Source organism: Triticum aestivum, chromosome 2D, assembly GCF_018294505.1.
Source record: "Triticum aestivum cultivar Chinese Spring chromosome 2D, IWGSC CS RefSeq v2.1, whole genome shotgun sequence".
NCBI classification, from domain to species: domain Eukaryota; kingdom Viridiplantae; phylum Streptophyta; class Magnoliopsida; order Poales; family Poaceae; genus Triticum; species Triticum aestivum.
In genome coordinates, this window is record NC_057799.1 from 18,624,592 (window position 1) to 18,647,042 (window position 22,451).

General features: G+C 46.2%; 2 protein-coding genes across 2 annotated transcripts; one reads left to right on the forward strand and one right to left on the reverse strand.

The window, feature by feature from the left end:
• Window positions 1-910: 910 nt before the first annotated feature.
• LOC123048357 (probable nicotianamine synthase 2) lies at window positions 911-2,292 on the reverse strand. Its single transcript, XM_044471475.1, has one exon. The coding sequence runs from the start codon at window positions 2,235-2,237 to the stop codon at window positions 1,245-1,247; it is 993 nt and encodes a 330-aa protein (XP_044327410.1). The 5' UTR covers window positions 2,238-2,292; the 3' UTR covers window positions 911-1,244.
• A 14,337-nt stretch (window positions 2,293-16,629) lies between these two features.
• LOC123055523 (uncharacterized) lies at window positions 16,630-21,041 on the forward strand. Its single transcript, XM_044479517.1, has 5 exons — window positions 16,630-16,711; window positions 17,239-17,457; window positions 19,756-19,900; window positions 20,219-20,408; window positions 20,756-21,041. The coding sequence occupies exons 1-5, from the start codon at window positions 16,630-16,632 to the stop codon at window positions 20,759-20,761; spliced, it is 642 nt and encodes a 213-aa protein (XP_044335452.1). The 3' UTR covers window positions 20,762-21,041.
• Window positions 21,042-22,451: the final 1,410 nt, after the last annotated feature.

The following is a 22,451-nucleotide window of genomic DNA, read 5'->3' on the forward strand; positions in this document are numbered from 1 at the left end:
CTTTTTGAAACACATATATTATTTGAAATTGTGAACAAAATTGGAAAATGGGAGCATTTTATGAAATTCCTGAAGATTTTTCAAAACGTAACAAATATTGCAAAACGAGAATGTTTTTTTGAATTTATGGAACATTTTTTACAACACAAACAGTTTCTGAAATTATGAAAAATACTAAAACAATATTATTTTGTTGAAATTCCTGAAAGTCTTTTTGTAACACAAACATTTTTTTGAAATTGTGAACAAAATTTGAAAACAGGAACATTTTATGAAATTGCTGAACAGTTTTTCAAAACATGAACGTATCAAATATTTGAAAACAAGAATATTTTTTTGAATTTACTACAATTTTTTTTAAATTGGGAACAAAATTTAAAAGAATAACATTTTTTGTAATTCCCGAAAGACTTTTTGAAACACGAACATTTTTTGAAATTATGAAGAAAATTTGACAATGGGAACATTTTATGAAATCTCTGAACGTTTTTTGAAACTGAGAGCAAATTTTGAAAACAAGAATATGTTATAAAATTCTGAATAAATATTTGAAATCCTGAAACAAAAGAAACATGAAAAATGAAAAAAGGAAAGAGCAAAGAAAAGAAAAGAAAACAGAAAAAGAATAGAAAAAATTAAAATGAAAAAGAAATAGAAAAAGAAAAGAAACAAAAAGGAAATAAGAAAACCGGTTCAGGAACCTTCTAGAAGGTTCCCAAAACCAGAAAAAAACCGGATTCGCACAATTGTTTGAACGGGCTGGCCCATCTGAACGCTCATCAGATTTGCCCCTGTGTGTCGCGTCGACTACTTGCCGCAACGAGCTGCAAATAGGAATTTCCTTATATCGCCTCTCTAATTGACACTGGAAAAATGGTACTCCCGTACGAGTATGTAACCGAATCCATCATACTATTTGTGAACTAAAATTCATCATTCTCGACACTTAGACGTACAAAGGTGTACAAGAAATTCGCGTGTAAACACCACACTTACATTATTCGGTACTCCCTCCGTTTGTTTTTATAAGACGTTTCGGACAGCTTGCTTTGTACTGTTATGAACAATGTCTGAATGTCTAAAACGTCGTATAGAAATAAACAGAGATAGTACAAACAACACATGACTTGAAATGCAGTAGTAGTAGTAGTAGTAGGAAAAATAACACGTACGGTTGCAAGCGATCAATCAGCGAGGCATGGATGATGATCACACATTACTCCCTCTGGAGTCTGGACGATCGATCAAAAGACCACTTCAGCGTTGGCAAACTCCTCTCTCTTCTGGGCCATGTCTGGCACCATCTCACCGAACCTGCACGGTGGGCTGACCACCGGCACCGTGCCGTACGCATACTGTCCACCATGGCCGCGGCGAAGTCCAATGGCATGCACGTCCTTGGACTTCTGTGCAATGATGACGGAGTTCACCACGTCATCATCCGGGTGGCACACGGCCAGCACCTCGAACCCGCCTCCGGCGATGTCTTGGGGGTCGACGATCGGGTATAGGAACCCGCGCGCCCCGTGCGCACTGCGCACGACCAGGGCCGCCCCATCTGCCATGTGTGCACCGAGGTGCGCGATCACCTTGGCCTTGTCCTCGGCGGCCATGCCCACAAGCGCGGCCAGGAAGACGACGTCGTACTTAGCGAGCTCGCCGGCGAGGTCCGCGACGTCGGCCGTGTGGAACGACATGCGGGCGCCCACGTCCTTGTCCGCGCGGAACAGCTTGCTGGCGCGGTCATTGGCCGCGCCACAGAGGTCGTAGTTGTCGAACATGGTGTCGGGCAAGTGGCGTGCGGCAAGGACGAAAGAGCTGAACGGCAGTGGGCCAGAGCCGATGAAGGCGACGCGGGCCGGGGCGATGCCGCCGGGCACGTAGCGCGCCAGGAGCTCGTACTCGAGCTTGCTGAGGTTGATGTAGTTGTTGTAGTAGGGGAACATGCCGAGGTGGTCGAGCGGGTTGTCGAAGGCCGCGAGCATGTCGGAGTAGTGCGCCTCCAGCTTCCCCTCGGCCTCGGAGCAGAGGCGGATGAGTCCCTCCCGCATTTTCTGTGCCTCCGGGCCAAGCTTGGTCACGTCCACGGGGCTTGGTGGAACGCACGCGGTGACCAGCTCGGTGAAGAGCGCGTCGACGTCCGGGGACGGGCTGAGCGACGGCAGCTTGGCGATGGCGGCGTGGAGTCCGGTGATCTTTTGGACCAGGGCATCCACCTCCTTGTTCTGGGCAGCCATTTTTCGTGCCTTCTAGGTACCTCAGGCACAGGAGTGGAGTAGAGAGTGGTTGATGGAGCTGCTTGCTTGATGAGCTATGGAGCGGGCAGTACAGGGTATAAATATGTAGCTAGCTGCCGTCTAAAGTGGACTGGTGAAGTCGCAATAGGGCGCATGCATGCACGCTTCACGCGTCCCTGCCCAATGAGGCTGGTTTCATGCCTCCTCTGTTGTGACTTGTGACCTGTTCAGAGTTCACGTTATGTTGTTCAAGTGGACAGCGTTTTCTATGTCTATGCGTAGATAGCTTTGAATAAAGAGCTTAGGGCAGGCTATACAACGATCAGGCTTGATCTCGCTGGAATCCGGATCATGTTCATGCCGGTCACTCTTACAGAACCGATCCCAGTGCCTCGCATGCCTGTTCACGGCCAACGAAGTGGCCTTGTTGCTAAATGGTTCACCGTACTGACTTGCAGGATCGCAGTAACCTGGTGGCAAATATCATGTCTCGTATACTAGTTGCTTCATCGGTGCTCAGTATGTATTTATGTATAGTGGCTAGGAAGTGAAAGGGCCTTAAATTTACGACTTTATTATGCACAATTACTTATTGATGTTCCACCTACCACAGTAGTTCATCTCTATCATAGTTACACCGTTTAAATAAAAGTTAAAGGGGATTTACAGAAAGTACGTACATGCATGGAGGCAATCTGGGTGCATAATGATATGGGAATGAACATATCTTTTGGGTGTTGCGAACATGATCAAACATAAATCTATGGTATGCAGTTGTAATCATGTATACAACACATATATGAAACCGCATCACACAAACCTAGCGCCGCAGCGCCGCCGCTGGAGGGGCTGCCGGCGAAGTCCGCGCGTGCCCCAAGGAAGGTGGCGGCATGGCTGTTTCTCCCCTCTCCGCGGCGTTGCGCGCTCGCTGTCTGCAGCGCCATGAGTGCGGGCGAGATGCAGGGCTACGGGAGCGGCGTCAGCGCGGGGAGAGGCCGGATCCTAGTCGGGCTTGGCCAGATCTAGCTTCTCCGCCCTCGTTGTCCCTCGATGTGGTGCGCGCTGCGGCAGCGGGCAGTGCTCGGCGGCTCCATGGTGGAGTCGCGGACGTTGGTTTGCGGCGGGCGGCGTGCGACAGCGAGGTGGGGCTTAGTGCCTCCGTGGTGGGGTTGTGAGCTCCAGCGGGCAGCGAGGGCTGGATCCCGGGGCGGCGGCCCTGGAAGGTGGTGGCGGGTGAAGCTCGGGCTTCCCGCGGCGGCGTGGCGTGGTGCAGTCCCTGTCGAAGGCGGATCTGCGTCGGCGATCTCGTGGTTTTTGCTACGGATTGGTCCAGATCAGAGACGGTGACGAGCGTGCGGGATCCATCTCGGCGGCTCTCTCGGTTTGGCGAGGTGGGTGGGAGCCCTCCTCCCAGGCTCCAGTGGTGGCACACTCAGGCAGTGGCCGGTGCGCCAGGGCTCCTACGGTGGCACTGCTGTTGCGGTTGGTCGCCGGATCTAGGCGGCTAGATCTGGGGCTTTGAAGGCGGTCGAGACAGTGCATTGGTTGTCGGGTGGATTTCTTGCGACGGATCCGGGTGAACTTGGTCTTCGGTCGTTGGCCAGAGCCGGTGATGATGATGCCCTTATCATCGTTTCCTCCATTAAGGCATCATCGAGGTGAAGCTCCCAACCCCACCCAATACCTCCGGGGGAAACCCTAGATCAGTTGATCGGATGACGGCGGCAATCATGTGTCGTTACCCTCTTGGGGGCGGCATTCTTGGAGATGCACTCGGGCTCGAGGGACCAGCGGACGACTTCTTCGGTGGAGCGGTGTTTATTTCTACATATTCATGGCGGTGGTTCTCGGCGGCATGGAGCAGTGGAGGCTTGGCGTCGGATGTGTGGCGATGGACACACGCAGGAGGTCGACGTTGTCTGGCGTCGTGGTGGCGTCGATGGCAGAGAGGCCTGACAAGGTCGATGCGTCAGTATATGCTTTGAGGATGGATAGATGGAAGACGGAGGTGACGGCCCTTTGCAGCGTGTGCGTGTGGTACTCACTGAGAGTGCGCCGGTCCGGAGTGTTACCCAGTCCCGCCTATGTGGCTTGGATGGGGCATCCGGCATTAGATGTTAGGCTTTCGTGCGATGTCTGTTTGGTATTTGGCGCGGACATTCGGCACCCCTTCATCAAGAGGATAGGAGTAGCGACAGGTGTCGTCTAGATGGTGGCCTCGGGCTTACTGTTGTATTACTTTGTAAGGTCTTTGTGAATAATAAATAAAATGGCCGCATGCATCACCCAGATGCAGAGGCCGGGGGTGCTTCCTCCTTTTCCAAAAAAATACAACAAATATATAGGCCCATTTTGAAACAGAGAAAAAATAGGAATTGTTACGTCTTGTGTATTCTATGGAAATGGGAAACACATAAAGTACACATAGATATTGTTTGGATGCCCTATATAAGTTTTGCATGAAAACGTTTATTGATTGGACAGAGAGAAGATAAGAGATAGACACAGCTTGTCTTGCACATCTCAAAGAAAAAACTAAAGCAGTCAAAATATCTTCCTAACATCACTAATGTGTAGAGAGTTTGGACGCGACTTAACCAAAACTTCACAAAATAAAAAGAAAAGATGGTCAAATAAATATCTACTCATAGAAAAATGTTTCCAGTTTTGCAGTTTTGCTTGAGCTCGTGTTTAGAATCCTCCAAACTATGAAGGAATGAAAAGTTTTATAGAAATTCATAGGTCAATGTCTGGAAACTAATGAACTCGTATAAAAAACTATGTGGCATTCTGTGATTGATATAAACTACTTCTTTCGAAGCCTGGCTCCAATTCCCGCAAAAAACGAAAAACTAGCTCCATTGTTGACACGGTAGTTGAGCATGCGTAAGATCCTCCAATGGCGAAAATGATCTCATACTCATGACAGATAATGATACGAAATTTATCCTAATGAAATGACAAGCTGTGACGAGGGTTCTGGAATTCAAAGCATATGTGTAGCTGCCGCGGTGATGCGTCACACACCTTTTTTTTCCCGACAAAGGGTGGTTTTATTAACCCAAAATGAAGCATCAAGTAGACACAAACACAATGAGCACAACCGGCCTCTGTGCAGGTAGGGTGCACATAGCCAATACCAATGCACGCACACAAAAAATACGCGCCGGCAAAGAGGAAAGTCATCCAAGACCAAAGCTATGCCTAAGCAAAGAAAAAGAAAAAAGAAATCTAAACGATCAAAACAATGATCAACAAACTACAACCACGACCATATTCACACTAACCATATCTTGCCACCAGAAGGACAATGAGGTTCTTCAACAGAAATGTCTTCAGGAAGGGAGTGATGCACGAGCACCGCTGTCACCGGATTCAACCACTAGAGGCCAGAACCTAGAGTTTCACTTTAAAGAACAAGTCCGAGCATATCCGAGAAATGTCTTCAACAAGGTGACGACGTAAAAACATCTTCATTGGCAGATAAAACGGACTCGGATCAGACCTAGGGTTTTCATCCACAGCTCGAGACCGGGTTCTATAAAAGCACCATCAAACCGAAGTCAATCATGTGTTGTCGCCATGACTTCTCCACGATCTTAGCAGCTACATGTCTTGAGTTAGAAATCCCACGTCCACCGCCGCACAACCATATCCTCTGTGCCAAGCCACCATCCATAGTTTGCACCTCACTTCTGAAGGTAGACTAACCGAAGCGAGAGCCGCGAAACCCAACAAAGAGGCCTTCCAGCAACATCCCGCAAGCTCAGTTCAAGTCGATAGCTGCAACCACCAGATCCGGAGAGAGGAACCTTAAAAAGATCCTCTGGTTGCTACGGTGGCCGTAACCAGTGTGGATCGACACCCGAATGCCCAACCACAACTGAGTGCCGAGGGGAGCAATGCAGCAAGCGGTGTCTAGCAGCAGGACTGCTTGCAGGCCAACGCCGCAAGCCAGATCCGTAACCGGAACGCCCGAATATGTATCCATGCAGAGCACCCGCCGGTCTTCCTCATGCGAGCCAAGCCGCTACAGCCCGATGCCCACCGCAGCAAGGAGGAACACTGTTGCAAGGACTGCGCTGACATCCACACTCAAAGCTCTCCACCTTTGTTGCTCTGCCATTGCCGCCACGTCACAAGACACAACCACTAGCGTGCGATAACCACCAAACGGGAGTAGGGCCATAATGAGGACTAGTAGGGACACAGGGGAGTGCGCAGGAGTGGCCCCGCTGCCGCCACCGGCCGACGGATGGCCATTGACGGCGACATAGAGGGCGGGGAAGAGGAGGCGGCGCCTTAGGGTTTGGGACATGGGGTGCCCCCTGAGTCGCCTGGGTCGGTTCATCGGACGTTTGGTTTGTTCAGGGACGGACTCAATTTAAGTTCAGCTTATAAGGTCTCGTACAATGCAAGGTGCTAAGAGTAGTGCTTAGTAAAATAAATGTAGTCTTTTTAAGCACCAGTACTTATCTCTACAGGAGAAGTGCTTAACTAAGAGTGTACTGCCTGCAAATGAGCACCGATGCTTAAGAAAAGGTTGGTTTATTTCTCTATATAAACACCTCTCTATGCATCTTGTATTGTACAAGGCCTAAGAAGATAAGCAGTGAATCTTTTCAGAAAAAAAAACTCCTGAGATGATCCTAGCTGTTGGCTTGCCAATGCAAGTTCGATATTCACCGCTCGATCTTATTAATGTCTTTGCGGAGCGATACACTCATTCAGGAATCAGGAGTGAACTTAACTGAATAGCATAACAGTGCGCCGTACTAAACTTTCAGAGTTATGACACCCATTTAAAAGAAAGTTATGACACCAATGACCTGGACAGGCGTGAAGATGCTGCACTTGGCCTGCTTGGCCAAGCTTCTTGTTATCGGAGAGGAAGTTAACATCCTCCAGACACAGACTAAAAGCTATTTTCGATGATAAAAGAAGGCAGCAGCTTCAGCTTGAATTGCTGACGAGAGAGCAGCAAATCAGAGAACCTACACTACCCATTTGTGGTAACACTATAGTACCCAAAACTTGGTGTGCACACATCTATGTGATCAAAATTCTAACTTGAAACTGAACGGATGGATGAGGCTTGCTCTCGCTGGAATCTGAATCCTATGCAGGCCGGTCACTCTTGCAGAACTGATCCCAATGCCTCGCATGCCTGGCGACGACCAATTAAGTGGACTCGTTGCTAAATGATTCATCATACTTACTTGCAGGACAGTAGTAACTCCGTGGGAAATATCATGCTCGTACACTAGCTGCTCCATTGGTGCATGCTATGTATAGGGGCTGAAAAGGGAAAAAGATCATGCCTTACATTTACAACTTCATGATGCACAGTTACTTGATGGTCCACCTACCGCACTAGTTCATCTTTATGATAGTTACCTCGTTCAAAAGAAAGTTAAATGGAATGTAGAGAAAGCAGATGCGTGGAAGCAATCTGAGTACAACAATGGTATGAAAATGAACATATATATTAGATATTGCAGACATGGTCAAACAGCAATCCGTGGAAGTCTCGTATACGCAAAATATATTGACCTAATTTGGGACAGGAAAATAGGAGAAAAAACAGAAATGAAGTGTTTGTAGGTAAGCGTTTCTTGATTGGAGAGAACACTACCGGAATTGAAGTGTTTGCTGACTGACCAAGCCTTTGTCTGAGTGCACGTGAAAATTACTCGACAAAGGCGGGACACTCGGCCAAGCCTTGACTATGCCGAGTGCACGGAAAAGTAAAAAAAAAAAATCGGCAAACAGGTGGACACGTGTCCCTGTTCACCGTGTAAAAGTAGATGGAAGCGTTGAACTCTTTTCTCGGGCCGCGTCTGTATTTATATCATATGTGCCGTGGCTTACAAGAGATCGATGAGGAGATCGATCGTGATCGTTACAGGAGATTGGGGAAGTTACAACAGAAGAATAGATAGAAAGATATATGGTTTAACACCTCTCCTATTTCTATACAATATCATCTAACACTCCCCCTCAATCTAAACCTCAAGAAACTTTCGCAAGGTTAACACTAGTAGAAAAAGGGCCTAATGTGAAGCTCATTAGTCCCGGTTTGTAATTGAACCGGTACTAATGTGACCATTAGTGACGGTTTCAACGGCTAGGCGGGCAACGCTCATTAGTACCGGTTCGTGGCGAACTTTTAGTACCGGTTCATGCCACGAACCGGTACTAAAGAGGTGGTGGCCTTTAGTACGGGTTGGTGGCTCCAACCGGTACTAAAGAGCCCCCTTTAGTACGGGTTCGTGCCACCAACCGGTACTAAAGGGGTGTGCTGCCACCCGCAGTGCACAATGTTTAGTCCCGCCTCGCTAGTTGAGAGGAGTTAGCACCGGTTTATAAGCCCCGCCGCGGCTACCGTGTCGAGCTCCTCTCTAAGCAGGCCTTTGTGGGCCTATTGCAAGTCTTTTGCCCTGTGGGGCCTACTGGGCCGTACAGGCCTGCATCCTGGCCCAACTAGAGGTTGGGTTTCTAGTCGTATGCAGGCCGTGCCGGCCCAGTAGGTGGGCTGTTTTTGCTTCATTTCAAAAAAATCCTTTAGTCCCGGTTGGTGTTAGCAACTGGGACTAAAGGTCCCCCAGACCACGGCGCGCCTTGTGCCATGTGGTGGCCCTTTAGTGGCGGTTCGTGTTGAACCGGTACTAAAGGGGGGGCTTTAGTCCCCACACTTTAGTGCCGATTGCAGAACCGGCACTAAAGGGTCTTATGAACCGGTGCTAAAGCCCGATTCTGCACTAGTGTAAGATTGTACTTGAACTCATCCAACCTCCTTATAGTGAGAGGTTTTGTGAAGCCATCAGCAAGTTGATCTCCAGTAGGTATAAACCGAATATCAAGTAGCTTTCGAGCTACCCTTTCTCTGACAAAGTGGAAATCAACCTCAATATGCTTGGTGCGTGCATGAAAAACGAGATTAGCTGAAAGATAGATTGCGCCAATATTATCACACCATAATCTAGCAGCTTGTGGAGCCTTGATTCCAAATTCATAGGGCAATGTTTGTATCCATATTACTTCTGCTGTAGCATTCGCCAAAGCTTTATATTCAGCCTCTGTACTTGACCTTGAGATGGTAGCTTGTTTCCTTGCACTTCATGATACAAGATTAGTTCCCAGAAACACAGCAAAACCACCTGTAGATCTTCTATCATCAGCACACCCTGCCCAGTCTGCATCAGAATAGGCAGTAACAAGTAGAGATGGAGACTTGGTAATCTGAAGTCCAAGTCCTTCAGAAAACTTAAGATACCTTAAAATCCTCTTGACTGCAGTCCAGTGAGTTGTTCTAGGTGCATGTAAATACTGACATGCCTTATTCACAGAGTAAGAAATATCAGGACGTGTAAGAGTCAGATATTGTAATGCACCCACAACACTTCTGTAATTAGTTGCATCCTCTGGTCCAAGTGCTTCTCCACTCTCAATTGTAAGTTTTTCAGAAGTTGAAATTGCTGTACTCACAGGTTTACAATTTTGCAGTCCTACTCTCCTGAGTATATCAGTAGTATATTTTCCTGTGTAAGAAGTATACCATCCTTGATCTGCTTCACCTCTATCTTTGAGAGCAAATTCCAACTTTAGATCTTTAAGCAAACAAGTGGTAGCATCTGAACTTGAACCAGCAACAATTATATCATCAACATAAACAAGCACAAATATAGTAATATTGTCTTTATGATGAAAGAACAATGAAGTATCTGCTTTAGATGGTGTAAACCCAAGTTGTTGTAACTGCATGCTCAACCTTGAGTACCAAGCTCTTGGGGCCTGTTTCAAACCATATAAAGCTTTATCCAACTTACAGACATGATGTGGTGTGCTTTGATTTTCATATCTAGGTGGCTACCGCATGAACACTTCTTCCTCAAGAACACCATGAAGAAACGCGTTCTGAACATCTAGCTGCTGTAAACTTCAACCTCTGAAAATAGCAATAGACAATACAAGTCGAATGGTAGCTGCCATAACAACAGGACTAAATGTACCTTCATAATCAATACCAAATCTCTACTTAAAACCTTTGGCAACTAATCTAGCCTTGTATCTATCTATGCTTCCATCAGGTTTTCTTTTTATCTTATATACCCATTTGCAATCTATAACATTGCTACCTTTCCTTGGGGGTACTAAATGCCAAGTTCTATTTTTCATGAGTGCATCATATTCATTATCCATAGCCTCCTTCCATTCTTTATGAGCTAGAGCATCATGCAAAAGATTTGGTTCTCCAACACTACTAAGAAAAGCATGTTTGACTCTGTCATATCGTACCATACCGTTAGTATACTCTTTTTCTTTGACAATACCTGACTATGATCAGGTGTGTCGACGAGGAGGCTGAGGTAGTGCTGTTGATGTAGGCACAGGTGTGACGCCCCCGATTTGACCGTACACTAATCATGCACGCAAATGTGTACGATCAAGATCAGGGACTCACGGGAAGATATCACAACACAACTCTACAACATAAATAAGTCATACAAGCATCATAATACAAGCCAGGGGCCTCTAGGGCTCGAATACAATTGCTCGATCATAGACGAGTCAGCGGAAGCAACAATATCTGAGTACAGACATAAGTTAAACAAGTTTGCCTTAAAAAGGCTAGCACAAAAGTAGCAACGATAAAAAAGGCAAGGCCTCCTGCCTGGGACCTCCTAACTACTCCTCGAAGCCGAACTCCATGTAGAATCATCCTCGGGATCTCTAGCTCCTGGACTCCAGCATCTGGTTGCGACAACCAGGTATAGAAAGGGGAAAAGAGGGAGAAAAGCAACCGTGAGTACTCATCCAAAGTACTCGCAAGCAAGGAGCTACACTACATATGCATGGGTATATGTGTAAAGGGCCATATCGGTGGACTGAACTGCAGAATGCCAGAATAAGAGGGGGATAGCTAATCCTGTCGAAGACTACGCTTCTGGCCACCTCCATCTTGCAGCATGTAGGAGAGAGTAGATGGTAAATTCACCAAGTAGCATCGTATAGCATAATCCTACCCGGCGATCCCCTCCTCGTCGCCCTGTTAGAGGATCGCCGGGTTGTATCTGGCACTTGGAAGGGTGTGTTTTATTAAGTATCCAGTTCTAGTTGTCATAAGGTCAAGGTACAACTCCGGGTCGTCCTTTTACCGAGGGACACGGCTATTCGAATAGATAAACTTCCCTGCAGGGGTGCACCACATAACCCAACACGCTCGATCCCATTTGGCCGGACACACTTTTCTGGGTCATGCCCGGCCGCGGAAGATCAACACGTCGCAGCCCCACCTAGGCTCAACAGAGAGGTCAGCACGCCGGTCTAAACCCTATGCGCGCAGGGGTCTGGGCCCATCGCCCATTGCACACCTGCACGTTGCGTACGCGGCCGGAAGCAGACCTAACCTAGCAGGCGTTCCAGTCCAATCCGGCGCGCGCCGCTCCGTCGCTGATGTCAAGAAGAGCTTCGGCTGATACCACGACGTCGAGTGCCCATAACTGTTCCCGCGTAGCTGGTTAGTGCGTATAGACCAAATGGCCAGACTCAGATCAAATACCAAGATCTCGTTAAGCGTGTTAAGTATCTGCGAACGCCGACTAGGGCCAGGCCCACCTCTCTCCTAGGTGGTCTCAACCTGCCCTGTCGCTCCGCCACAAAGTAACTGTCGGGGGCCGTCAGGAACCCAGGCCCACCTCTACCGGGGTGGAGCCACCTGTCCTTTCAGCCCCCTCATCAGAATCACTTGCGGGTACTCCTCGAGCCGACCCGACTTTAGTCACCACTAGTGTGGATGTAAACATCGATGCTGAGCCGGGGGGGGGGGGGGTGGTTAGGGGTTATTCTAGTCGTGTTGTCGAAAGGCGGTAAGCTTCTCTCTCAGTATAGCGATCAATGCCCGCTTGAGTTCGTACCCTTCACAAAGCGACCATTGATGGCCCTACTCACTCTGAGAGAGAGAGTTTAAGTTAAATTATTTTCCCACTCACCCTTTGTTGTCTTACTTTTGAATATATTTTTTTACTACAAAAGAGAATCCATCTGCATACGAGTTCTTGTAGACATCATTCCACGGCGAATTCATCGATGACCTAGAAATAATGAACCTGGGGTGGCGTTCAGCTGTGGTGACATTGATCGGTTACGGCTGTGCGGACGAGGACAAAAAGAGAAGAGGAGAGGACTGGTCGGACAAGGAGGGGGACGGATATGGGCAAGTTGGCGCAAGCACTAGCGGTCAGTCCAACGTGGTAGGCACGTCTGGGCGTCCTCATATCCGCCCCAGGTTTGGGCTAGATATGGTAAGTACTGGTCAATTCGGGCATTTGGGCCGATTGTGGGAAACCTAGTTGGGTGCTGTTTTTCGTCCAGTTAGTGACCAGGCAGCCCGCTCGGACGTTTGCGGCATATCTGGGGTTCCCGGCTATAGATGCTCTAAGAATGTACTATAAGCTTACATTAACATTATGTACTTATGCAAGCCTAATGTTTTTAAATTTGTTATCACTCTTTGTTGAACCTTTGAAATTTCAACACCTTATGGGAGTCAACTGATCAGAAGGCACAACACCTAAATCGTTGGTCCAATCTAAAGATCTTAATTGTTGAGCCGACCAGTGGTAATGGTAACGAAAGACAAAACAATACAGTCAAGCAATCCTGACAGAAGGAGTTTAGTTATTAAATGGTGACTCGCCTACTGAACATCCTATACGATAGTTAACACCAAATTACTACCGGAGAAGGCACTTCTACTGTTTGTCTTGAACTGAGCCTTTTTGCATCTACTTTACGTTATTTTTTATTCGACAAAGGGTTGATTTTATTGACTCAAAATGAAGCATCAAGAGGATACAAACATCAAAAGCACACACCCGGCTTCTGCATAACTAAGACGCACACAACCAACACCAACACACACACAAAAAAGTGCCATTAAATAGCAAAGCCATATAAGGCCAAAGCTTTGTGTAGGCGAGGAAAAAAACGACCAGATCTGTGATTGGCAAACTGCAACAATGATCATATTCGCACCAACAATTTCATGACACCACACGAACGTCAGGGTTCTTCAACAGCAACGCCTTCATGAAGGGAGCAACGCTCAAGCGCCACCATCACTGGATCCAACCACTCAAGGTCAGGATCTAGATTTTCACCCTAAAGAACTAGTCCGAGCATATCTGAGCAATGCTTTCAACAAGGTCATGACATAAATATATCGCCATTGCTAGGACAGACCTAGGTTTTCACCCTAGAGCTCGAGAGAAGATACTTGAGTAGCACTACCATCGACGTCATGCATGTGTTGTCACCACCATTTTCGACGATCCCAACAGCTACATACGATGTGCGACCACCGCCACTGCACAACCATCCCTCGGCGTCCAACCATCTTCTGTAGTTTGCATCTCATCGTCGAAGTGAACCATCGGATCTCGCAGGTCGAACCCTCACGAAGACCTTACGGTAGCCACCGCAGTCCGCAGGGAGGCCGTCGCCGCAGGCCGGCGTGTTCATCACAACAATCAACACAAACGGCGGAGCACACCACCGCCGACTATCACCCAGTCGAAGAGAGCCCTGCCCAAGCCTGTCGACCCAGAGGCTGACATGACTAGAACTGGAGCATGAAAGGCAGATCCCCATCGCGCGCCCGCACGAAGCACACACCGCTAGATCAAGAGCAAACGGCTGCCAAATCGGCGTCGTGCCTTCCGACCAGAGCATTGTGCGTTACGTTATTTACTTACAATACTTTATTTCTCCTTATCCTAGTTTCCTTTAGCAACTCTTCATTTTCACCATAACCATTCCAAGTTTTGCAGATACCAATCTAGTAATTCACATGACTAGTGACACCTCGAGTGTGACTAGAAAACTCATTGTAACACTTGCATACACTCTTCGTTGAGATGATATGAAATTGGGATAATACTTCCTAAACTTTTGCTTCAACTAGCTATGTGCACTGTAGGACATCAACTCACATGCAATCTACACCTAAATATAGCCCTACTATCTACAACGACGTTCCAACCACCTCCCCTACTCGCGACGCCCCATGTGGAAGGGATGAGAGGGGGCGCGTGAGGCTTTGGGAAGCTTTCAGAAGAGACCGGAAAGGAGAGTCGATGAGACATGAGAATAGGTTACATGCATGCTCCATTGGTGTACTACTTATCAGCTATCTACAACTGGCATTGTGGCCCCGGATGACAAAGTAAAAAAAATCAGGGGTTCACTTTCCCAAGCTCCTATACACTGCCTTAAACAACGGTACATGCAACAACGACATGAGAAGGAAAACATCATGGGTCGAGCCCGTGATGCTTCACCGCTGCCGCTGCCACTCCCGCTCGTCGGCATTGGCCCCAACCATTATTTGCTACCTCCATTAGCCTTCTTGGGTGCCAGGGCGCTAACACCATCTTCCCTAAGAGCTTCTACAACCACAATGTGCAAATCTATCCCCTATATGCCTGCCGGCAGGAACCGGTCACCCCTCAATTGCCTGGCTCTATGACCACAACCCCCATTTGCAAACCCCTATTTTCATACTAATCCATTCAATGTAAATTCATCACACGCAGTTCATATACATAGATAAAATAAGCTACATTCTGATGAAAACAACCCTACTTCTACTCATCTTCGGATATGTAGCTGGTCCCCATGCCAGATGGACTAACCTAGCTCCTGTTCATTGGCGGCGGGGTGCAACTTCGGATTATCTTCCTCCTTGTTCTTGTCGAGATCTGTGAAGAGCCGCTCCAGCCTCACATCGAGGTGGTCAATGCGGCGCTTGTTCATTGCCACCTCTCCCTCGGATTGGATCGAGTCGAGGATGGTAGCTTCCTTCACTGTGAATTGCACCGCCGCCTCTCCGACTTCGTCGTGTTGGAACTCTGCCTCGGCCTTCTCCATGCCAAAGCCGCCAGGCTCAACCTCCAGGCCCCGACACCTCCTCCGCCTGCTCCTCCATGTCCTCCACGACCACCTCCTTCGGCAACTACCCATCCTTCATTGCAATATGAGCGACACAACCTCCTTGGCTCGCATCTCGGTGATGTGACACTCCTGAGGGGTGCGCATCTCAGCGGAGATCTCTGCCAGACGCTTGGGTGTCAGCATTTTATAGTACATTATCTTTTGTCAAACCATGGTAGACGGACCGGCGGGGGGGGGGGGGGGGAGGGGGGAATGGGGGGAGGCTAGGGTTACCCTCACGGTTCGGCTTAAATAGCCGGAGTTGGTCCCTCGGGTGGCGCGTTGGAGAGCCAACATAAATGGGTCCTCATCAAATCAAAGGAGGAACCCAGCATACCAATGGGTTTTCACATGGGTCCCACCCATCAGTCTGATATGGCGGACACGTTGGGCCGTCCCTATATTCGTCCCATGTATGGGCTGGATATGAGGGGACCGAGAGCTATATCTCGCGTTAAGCGAGATGGAGGGATCACTTTCTAAAGGGTCTACAATACTCGGGCCGGCCCATTCGCGCACGGTAAATGAAAAAAAGAGAAGAGAAAAAAGGGAGCGCAAGGGGATTGAGCCATGGTGTCCTTGTTTCGAGCAAGCGCGGCTAGTCACTAGCCTTTGCCTAGGTTCTTGATAGAGTAGTAAGGCCAGACTACTTGAGCCATGGTCTCCTTTGCATTCTCACTGTTTCTTTTTCGTTTTTCAATTTTTCTTTCTTTTTTTCGTTTTCTTTTGTTTCTTTTCTTTTCTCTTCTTCAGTTTTTTCATTCTTTTTTATTTGTTTCTTATGTTTTATTTTTCATTCTTCTTTTGTTTATTTTGTTTCTTTTTCGGTTTTCATTTTCGGGGTTTCTTTGTTTCTTTTGGTTTTCATTCTAAATTTTTGATTATGTCAATAACATTTTACTGATACATGTTTAATATTTTTTCTAATACAAAAGTAACTTTTTTTTAATATATGGTCAACATTTTTTCTATACGTTTTTAACATTTTTCAAATGCTTGCTTACATTATTCAAAAACAAGACTAACGTTTTTTGAATACATGGTCAATATTTTTCCTATACATTTTTAATATTTTTAAGGGGTGTGCTATGCATCCGGATCGCAAGCCGTTACATCTGCCACATCGAGCGACCAACCGTGCCTCCACCATTGCAACCCAGGTCTTATTGCGGAATTATTTCTACAACACAGGTCTTGTTACAGATTTTTTTGTAACAACTGTTTTGTTGCAAAAAAATTGGCAACTGAGGTTTTGTTGCAACTTTTTACAAATGAGGTCTTGCTGCAGAAGAATTCCGTAACAAAGGTTTTATTGTAAAAATATAGACCTGTCGTAGACCATTACAGCACCACATATGTTTCAGAAGCATAACCCTTGTTGCAGAAGCATGTTCGACGAATGATGATATGCGGGCCCTCACTTGGATGCGTGTCATGCAGGGAAGATGGCGGACGCGGCCGCTGCGATCTGCCGGGTGATGGTAAGTGTTTCCCTTTTTTTTTAAATGCTTGATTATCCGTTTTCAAATAAAAAGATTAATATTTTTTGAATACATGTTCAACATTTCTTAATATACATTTAACATTTTTCTAATGTTTGATTACAATTTTTCAAACAGTTGTTCAACATTTTTTCTAAATGCTTGATTAACATTTTTATATACATGACAAAAAGTTTTCATAATTTTTTTCTTACATGGTCAACATTTTTCTATACACATTTAACATTTCCCGAATGCTTGATTAAATTTTTTATATACATGATCAAAAAATTTCACCATTTTCTTAATACATGAGCAGCAATGTCTCTATACATGAGCAATGTTTCTGTACATGTTCAACATTTTCTGAATGCTTGTTCAATAATTTTTTAATACTTCTTCAACATTTGCAAATCTTAAAGTATAAAAAATCCAAAAATAAAGCCAAAAAGAAAACAGAAAACTTAAAAACAAAACAGAAAAAAGAAGCTAGACTCGCTGAAGGCAATATAGGGGTGCCCTATGAGGGGTGCCTATCTATGACCATGGTGGGCTGAGCCCATTGACGCCTCCGAGCGCATCCTCCCGTCGCCGCCGCCGCCGCCGCCGGCGACGCGAAGCTAGCTTGCTCCTATACACGGTGCGAATCCCCGTCTTCGCTGTCTACGGATCGGAGCCAGCAGCTCGCCGTTGCCATCGCCTGCTCCTCTCCCGGCCGATTAATCCCCTCGTGTCGCCTGCCGCCGGTTAGTGTTCTTCTTTTTGACCTTGCTTGCCAACCAAAACTCCGAATCTTTGTCGAGTTTCAGTCCATTAATTCTGCGTCTGTGTAGTTCGTGGACTCGGATCTATTATTAACCTACTGGAATTAGGAGCGGCGTCGTGGTGATCTATAAGTATTGCAAGCAGGCGGCAGTTCTTCTATCCAACTTTCACTGAAGAAATTTGTCAGTTCGGCTGAAGCTCCTGATCTTTGGAGTAAGACTCTGCTCCCATCGAATCCTGTAGCCTCGCCAGGAAAATACACTTGAGGCTGCCAAAGCTGGACACTGGACATATTTGTGCTCTCTAATCTTCAGACAATGACGACAGGGGGCAACATGCCGGAGCTGCCTCCGGACATCTTGATGGTATCTTTGCCACCCTTGAGATCCCTGACCTCGTGCGTGCCGGCTCTGTCTGCTCCTCTTGGCGCTCCGCGTATACCAGCCTCCGAAGCCTTGGGCAGTACAAACGCACCCAGACGCCATGCCTCCTCTACACTTCCGAAACCGCCGGTGAGAGCGTTGCGTGCCTCTACAGCCTCACAGAGAAGAGGTCGTACAAGTTGACCCTCCCGGAGCCACCTATCCACAGTAGGTGTCTGATCGGGTCATCACATGGCTGGCTGGTAACTGTTGATGACAGATCTGAGATGCACCTTGTCAACCCCATCACATGTGAACAGATCGCTCTTCCGTCGGTGATCACCATCGAGCAGGTGAAGCCCATCTTTGATGAGCACGGTGCTGTCCATAAGTATGAGTACTCATGCCATACTGGGACGGATGCCGGTCCTTACTCTCCGTCTATCTTTGCTATTGACAAGCTGCGCCACAAACTTCACTATAAGGCGTTTGTGTTCCCTGATACATCCACGGGAAGCTACATCGTCGTGCTCATCCATAATCCAAAGCGTCAGCTCTCTTTTGCAAGAGTAGGTGATGATAACTGGACTTGGCTGCCACCTCATGAACGATATAGTGACTGCAATTACAAGGATGGCCTGTTGTATGAGGTGACTACAACCGGAGAACTACATGCTTTTGATTTTAGTGGGCCTGTCATCACAACGGAGATGATTGTAAGAATGGACTCTATATATGGCTTTGGGTACACGTACGTTGTTCAAGCTTCATCGGGCGATCTGCTTCTTATTTGGAGAAATATTGACCAGTACAATTTCGATCCTCATCCTGGATCATCTGTATTTTGGATATATATGGCTTTGGATATATAATGTATGAATTTGATCCTTTGGGAAGTAAACTTAAGAGCATAAAACGCTTGCCTGACCATGTGCTGTTTCTTGGACATAATCAATGTTGGAATAATCCAAACATATGTTAGTTATGATTAGATAAGTTTGATTAGAACGTTGTCTGGTTGGACTTTGCATGACATGTCGGAAGTTGTAGTTGGAGTGGGGTTGTGGTACGTGTGTTAGCTAGTCTAGTCCAAGTCGGATTGATGTGTTTACAAGTTAGTTCCGGCTGGAATAGCTAGTAGTAGTAGTACGTGTCCGTCTAGGTCTAGAAAGCTTTGGATCGGTTGGTTGCTCGTGCATATATATACACACACCAGGCCATGAGATTTGTAACATCAGAGAGAAAACCAGGAAAGAAATAAAGAGAAAATAAGGGCACGACAAGGGCCCTTGGCTATCAGTTTTTCGTGCGCGTGTGTTCGTGCAGTTTGATGTGATCGATCCTGTGGGAGAATTTCCAACAATTGGTATCTAGAGCAAGGTTCGAGGATTTGAAGCCGCGCTTGCCCCGGGATGGCGACCCGACTAGCGCCTCGCGGGCAATATAGTCGCTGGTGTGGCGACAAGTGTACCAAATGAGAAAACGAATTGGTTTTTCCTGTGTTCATTCTTACCATCGACACAATTTGCTTGACTTACTAACCCCCTTGTGCTGGTCTCCAGGGAAACAGTACATATATAGCCTACTAGTCTTTTCATTCTATAAATACAGCCCATCTTCTACTCATATCTCCACACCCAAAGATCAGTAGACATTGAGCAAACCCTATCACACTCGGATTAACAATCCTTGCAATGGCATGTGCTAGCCATGTCCTGGTCTTCCTGTTCATCTCTCAGTTAGCCCTAGTCACATACACTACTGCTCTTCTGTGTGACAGTTGTGTAGGGTTGTGTAAGAGTAGTTGTGAGAAAGAGCTCAATCTGTCCTTGTACCTCCACCAAATTGCTGCTGGGCCAAACCATAACCAAGAACAGATTGTCAGTCCCAGCTTTGCTAATGGGTTTGGCACAACAGGCGTCAACGACTGGCCACTACTCGATGCTCCTCAGCCAAATGCAAACATTATTGCTCGCGCGAAAGGCCTGCATATCCAAGCTAGCCAAGAAGGTGGTGGCTGGTTTTCTCCATTCAGCATGGTGTTTCAGGAGCAGGACTCCAGGTAATAATTTGAGAAGCTCGAATTTTCAGTGTGCATTACGTACCAGATTACATGGTGATTTCTCCTTTAAAAATTTATTCACTATTCCCTGATGCCAGCATTATTACATCTTCACTATGGCTTTCCCTTGAAAAAATGAAAACTACAACCTTGATTTCAAATATATTCCACACGAGTGTTTTCATAGCTTAGGAAATTATACATGTGTTTTTGCATCTACCAGTCGAATTACAGTTGTCATGGTGTTATTTACAAACATTGAGGTATCCTTCCGGTCAATCTTGTGATATATTCTCTGCTGTTTTAAATATGTTGTAGGTTCAACAGGTCTACCCTACAAGTGAATGGGATGATTGGCCCTGAAGCTACCGGTGAGTGGGCAATCGTAGGCGGGACTGGAAAGCTAGCAATGGCTCGTGGTATCATCAAGTACAAGTTTCCCCAGATAGTGACGAGCGTTGAGAATTATAGACAACTTGATATTCATGCATTCTACACCCCACAAGCTGTAAGTTGAATATTGGATATGGAGTTTTGTATCTTTGGCTTATGTTTGACTTTGGTATGTTTACTATACATCAAAGATCAAAACTGTTTATTGAGAAGCATATATCTCCTGATATCCAGAACATTGAACTCCGTGAACATATACTTTATCTGTTTGAGACATGATAAAAAATGATGAGTACTGAATGGAATAGAAACAATGTTAATGCACTACATAAGCTTGATAAATCACAGTGTTTTAAAATTGTTATATCTATTCTCAAATTTATACTCTCTTGTACAGTTGTACACCGTTATTTGATTGTGTGGTTTTCTAACTGCAACATTACATTTGCCTAATTCATACAGGTTTAAGATTGAAAGAATAAATGAAGCTGAAGTTGATGCATGATCTATACTGCCAGCCAGAAATTTCTCAAAATTAACGTCTGCGTGATTGCAATATGACTAGTATTACTAGCTGTATCATCAGTGATACCAGACGCTTTCTCATTTCCTTATTTTGAAACAATAAGTGTGTTTGTAGCCTGAGATGATCCATCCTTATTTTCCGTACGCTCATCTCTTTTGTAGTGTTTATTTGTATCTTAAATTTCCGACGATTTATAAGATTATGCAATGCCCGTTGATTCCAGATTAGTGAAATCATCAAGAATAAATGTTTGCTTATTCACTTCTGCATACCATCCATCTTCTTATATACATATTTGTATAGATGACGGAATATTCCTAACACATGTTCTACGTATATATTTTTTCGCGAAAAGGAACAAATCTATTATAAAGATTCACCGAAAGTACAAATCACCTCAGACATAATAAAAACTACATCAAGGTCCATGGACCACCGAACGACCAATGCCGCCGCCCGTAAGAGCCGTTGACGTGTCGTTGTCGCCGCTCTCATACCGGAGCCGGCCCGACCTTGTCGATGATAGCCAGAAAGTCTTCATGCACGTGCCCCTAAGGACCGGAGCCGCAATCGTCACCTTTGAATCCTTGAATCGATTTGAAGAACCTAACACCAAATATCGCCGTTGCATACGCACGGCGAGAAACCCTAACCTCGCCACCTCAAAGAGCTGGTAGGAATCTACGCCGAAGCTCCATCTAATCTGTCCCAACAGACGAACTTGAGGAGGATTGGAGTCCGAAAGACTAACTCGAAGAAGGAGCGCCACAATCCGTCCGACAGGCAGAGGGGAGGCGAATCCACAAACTCGCCGGCGAAGATCGAGTGGAGGAAGGCTTTCCCAAGTCGCCTTGGCAGGAGTTTAATGACCAGGAATCCCTTTGTAAACTTGTCCCCTATGTACTACGTATATAATTTTCACTGTGTGAAGACGTTGACTTGGCTTGATAATTGCATCCGCATAACTTCCCAAAAATAATTGCATGCGCATGCAGCCTCTTCTGAGGCGTACAATTAGCTAGGTGGTCATCGCAAATTGCATTTCCTTATATTTTTTATTTGAACATCAGTACAGACACAAACGCTCAAATATACGCGCATACACTCACCCCTATGAACGCACACATCCTACCCCTATGAGCAGCTTCGAGAGAGATTGAGCCGGCCGTAGGCGCTTCGTAGTCGACAGTAACATCTCTTCCCACTGAACGCGCATCGCCAAAAATTCTGAAATAAATTTAGGATAAATGCAAGCACTAGGACTTGAACCTTGGTGGACTGAAGATACCACTGTCCACCTAAGAGCATTGTTAATAATATAGCCATCTGCTGGCTATAGCATGTTGCCATGTCATTTACAGCCAATATAATTGCTATAGTTGGCTATAAGAAAGTACTATTTTGTCAACATATGAACCACCTTCAATTCTCACAAATCTTCTTGGAGCTCGTGCTACAGCCGGCTATAAGTCTACAGCCCGCTTCCCTTCTCACTCTCTTCTCTCTCTTCTAATAAGCAATAATACAATGTTTAAATCCTTACAGCCCGCTTACATCATCTTATTATACTTGCTCTAACCATCCAAGCACATATTGGTTCGCGTATTTTCTTACATGTAGTGGAAAAATATA

Excerpts from the sequence above, each read along its gene's own strand:
- LOC123048357 (XM_044471475.1), bottom strand. The coding sequence starts at position 2,237 with ATGGCTGCCCAGAACAAGGAGGTGGATGCCCTGGTCCAAAAGATCACC.
- LOC123055523 (XM_044479517.1), top strand. The coding sequence starts at position 16,630 with ATGATGATATGCGGGCCCTCACTTGGATGCGTGTCATGCAGGGAAGAT. Across the intron at positions 16,712-17,238 it reads CTGCGATCTGCCGGGTGATG|GGGTGCCTATCTATGACCAT; the intron begins GTAAGTGTTTCC and ends GTGCCCTATGAG. Across the intron at positions 19,901-20,218 it reads TTTCAGGAGCAGGACTCCAG|GTTCAACAGGTCTACCCTAC; the intron begins GTAATAATTTGA and ends AATATGTTGTAG.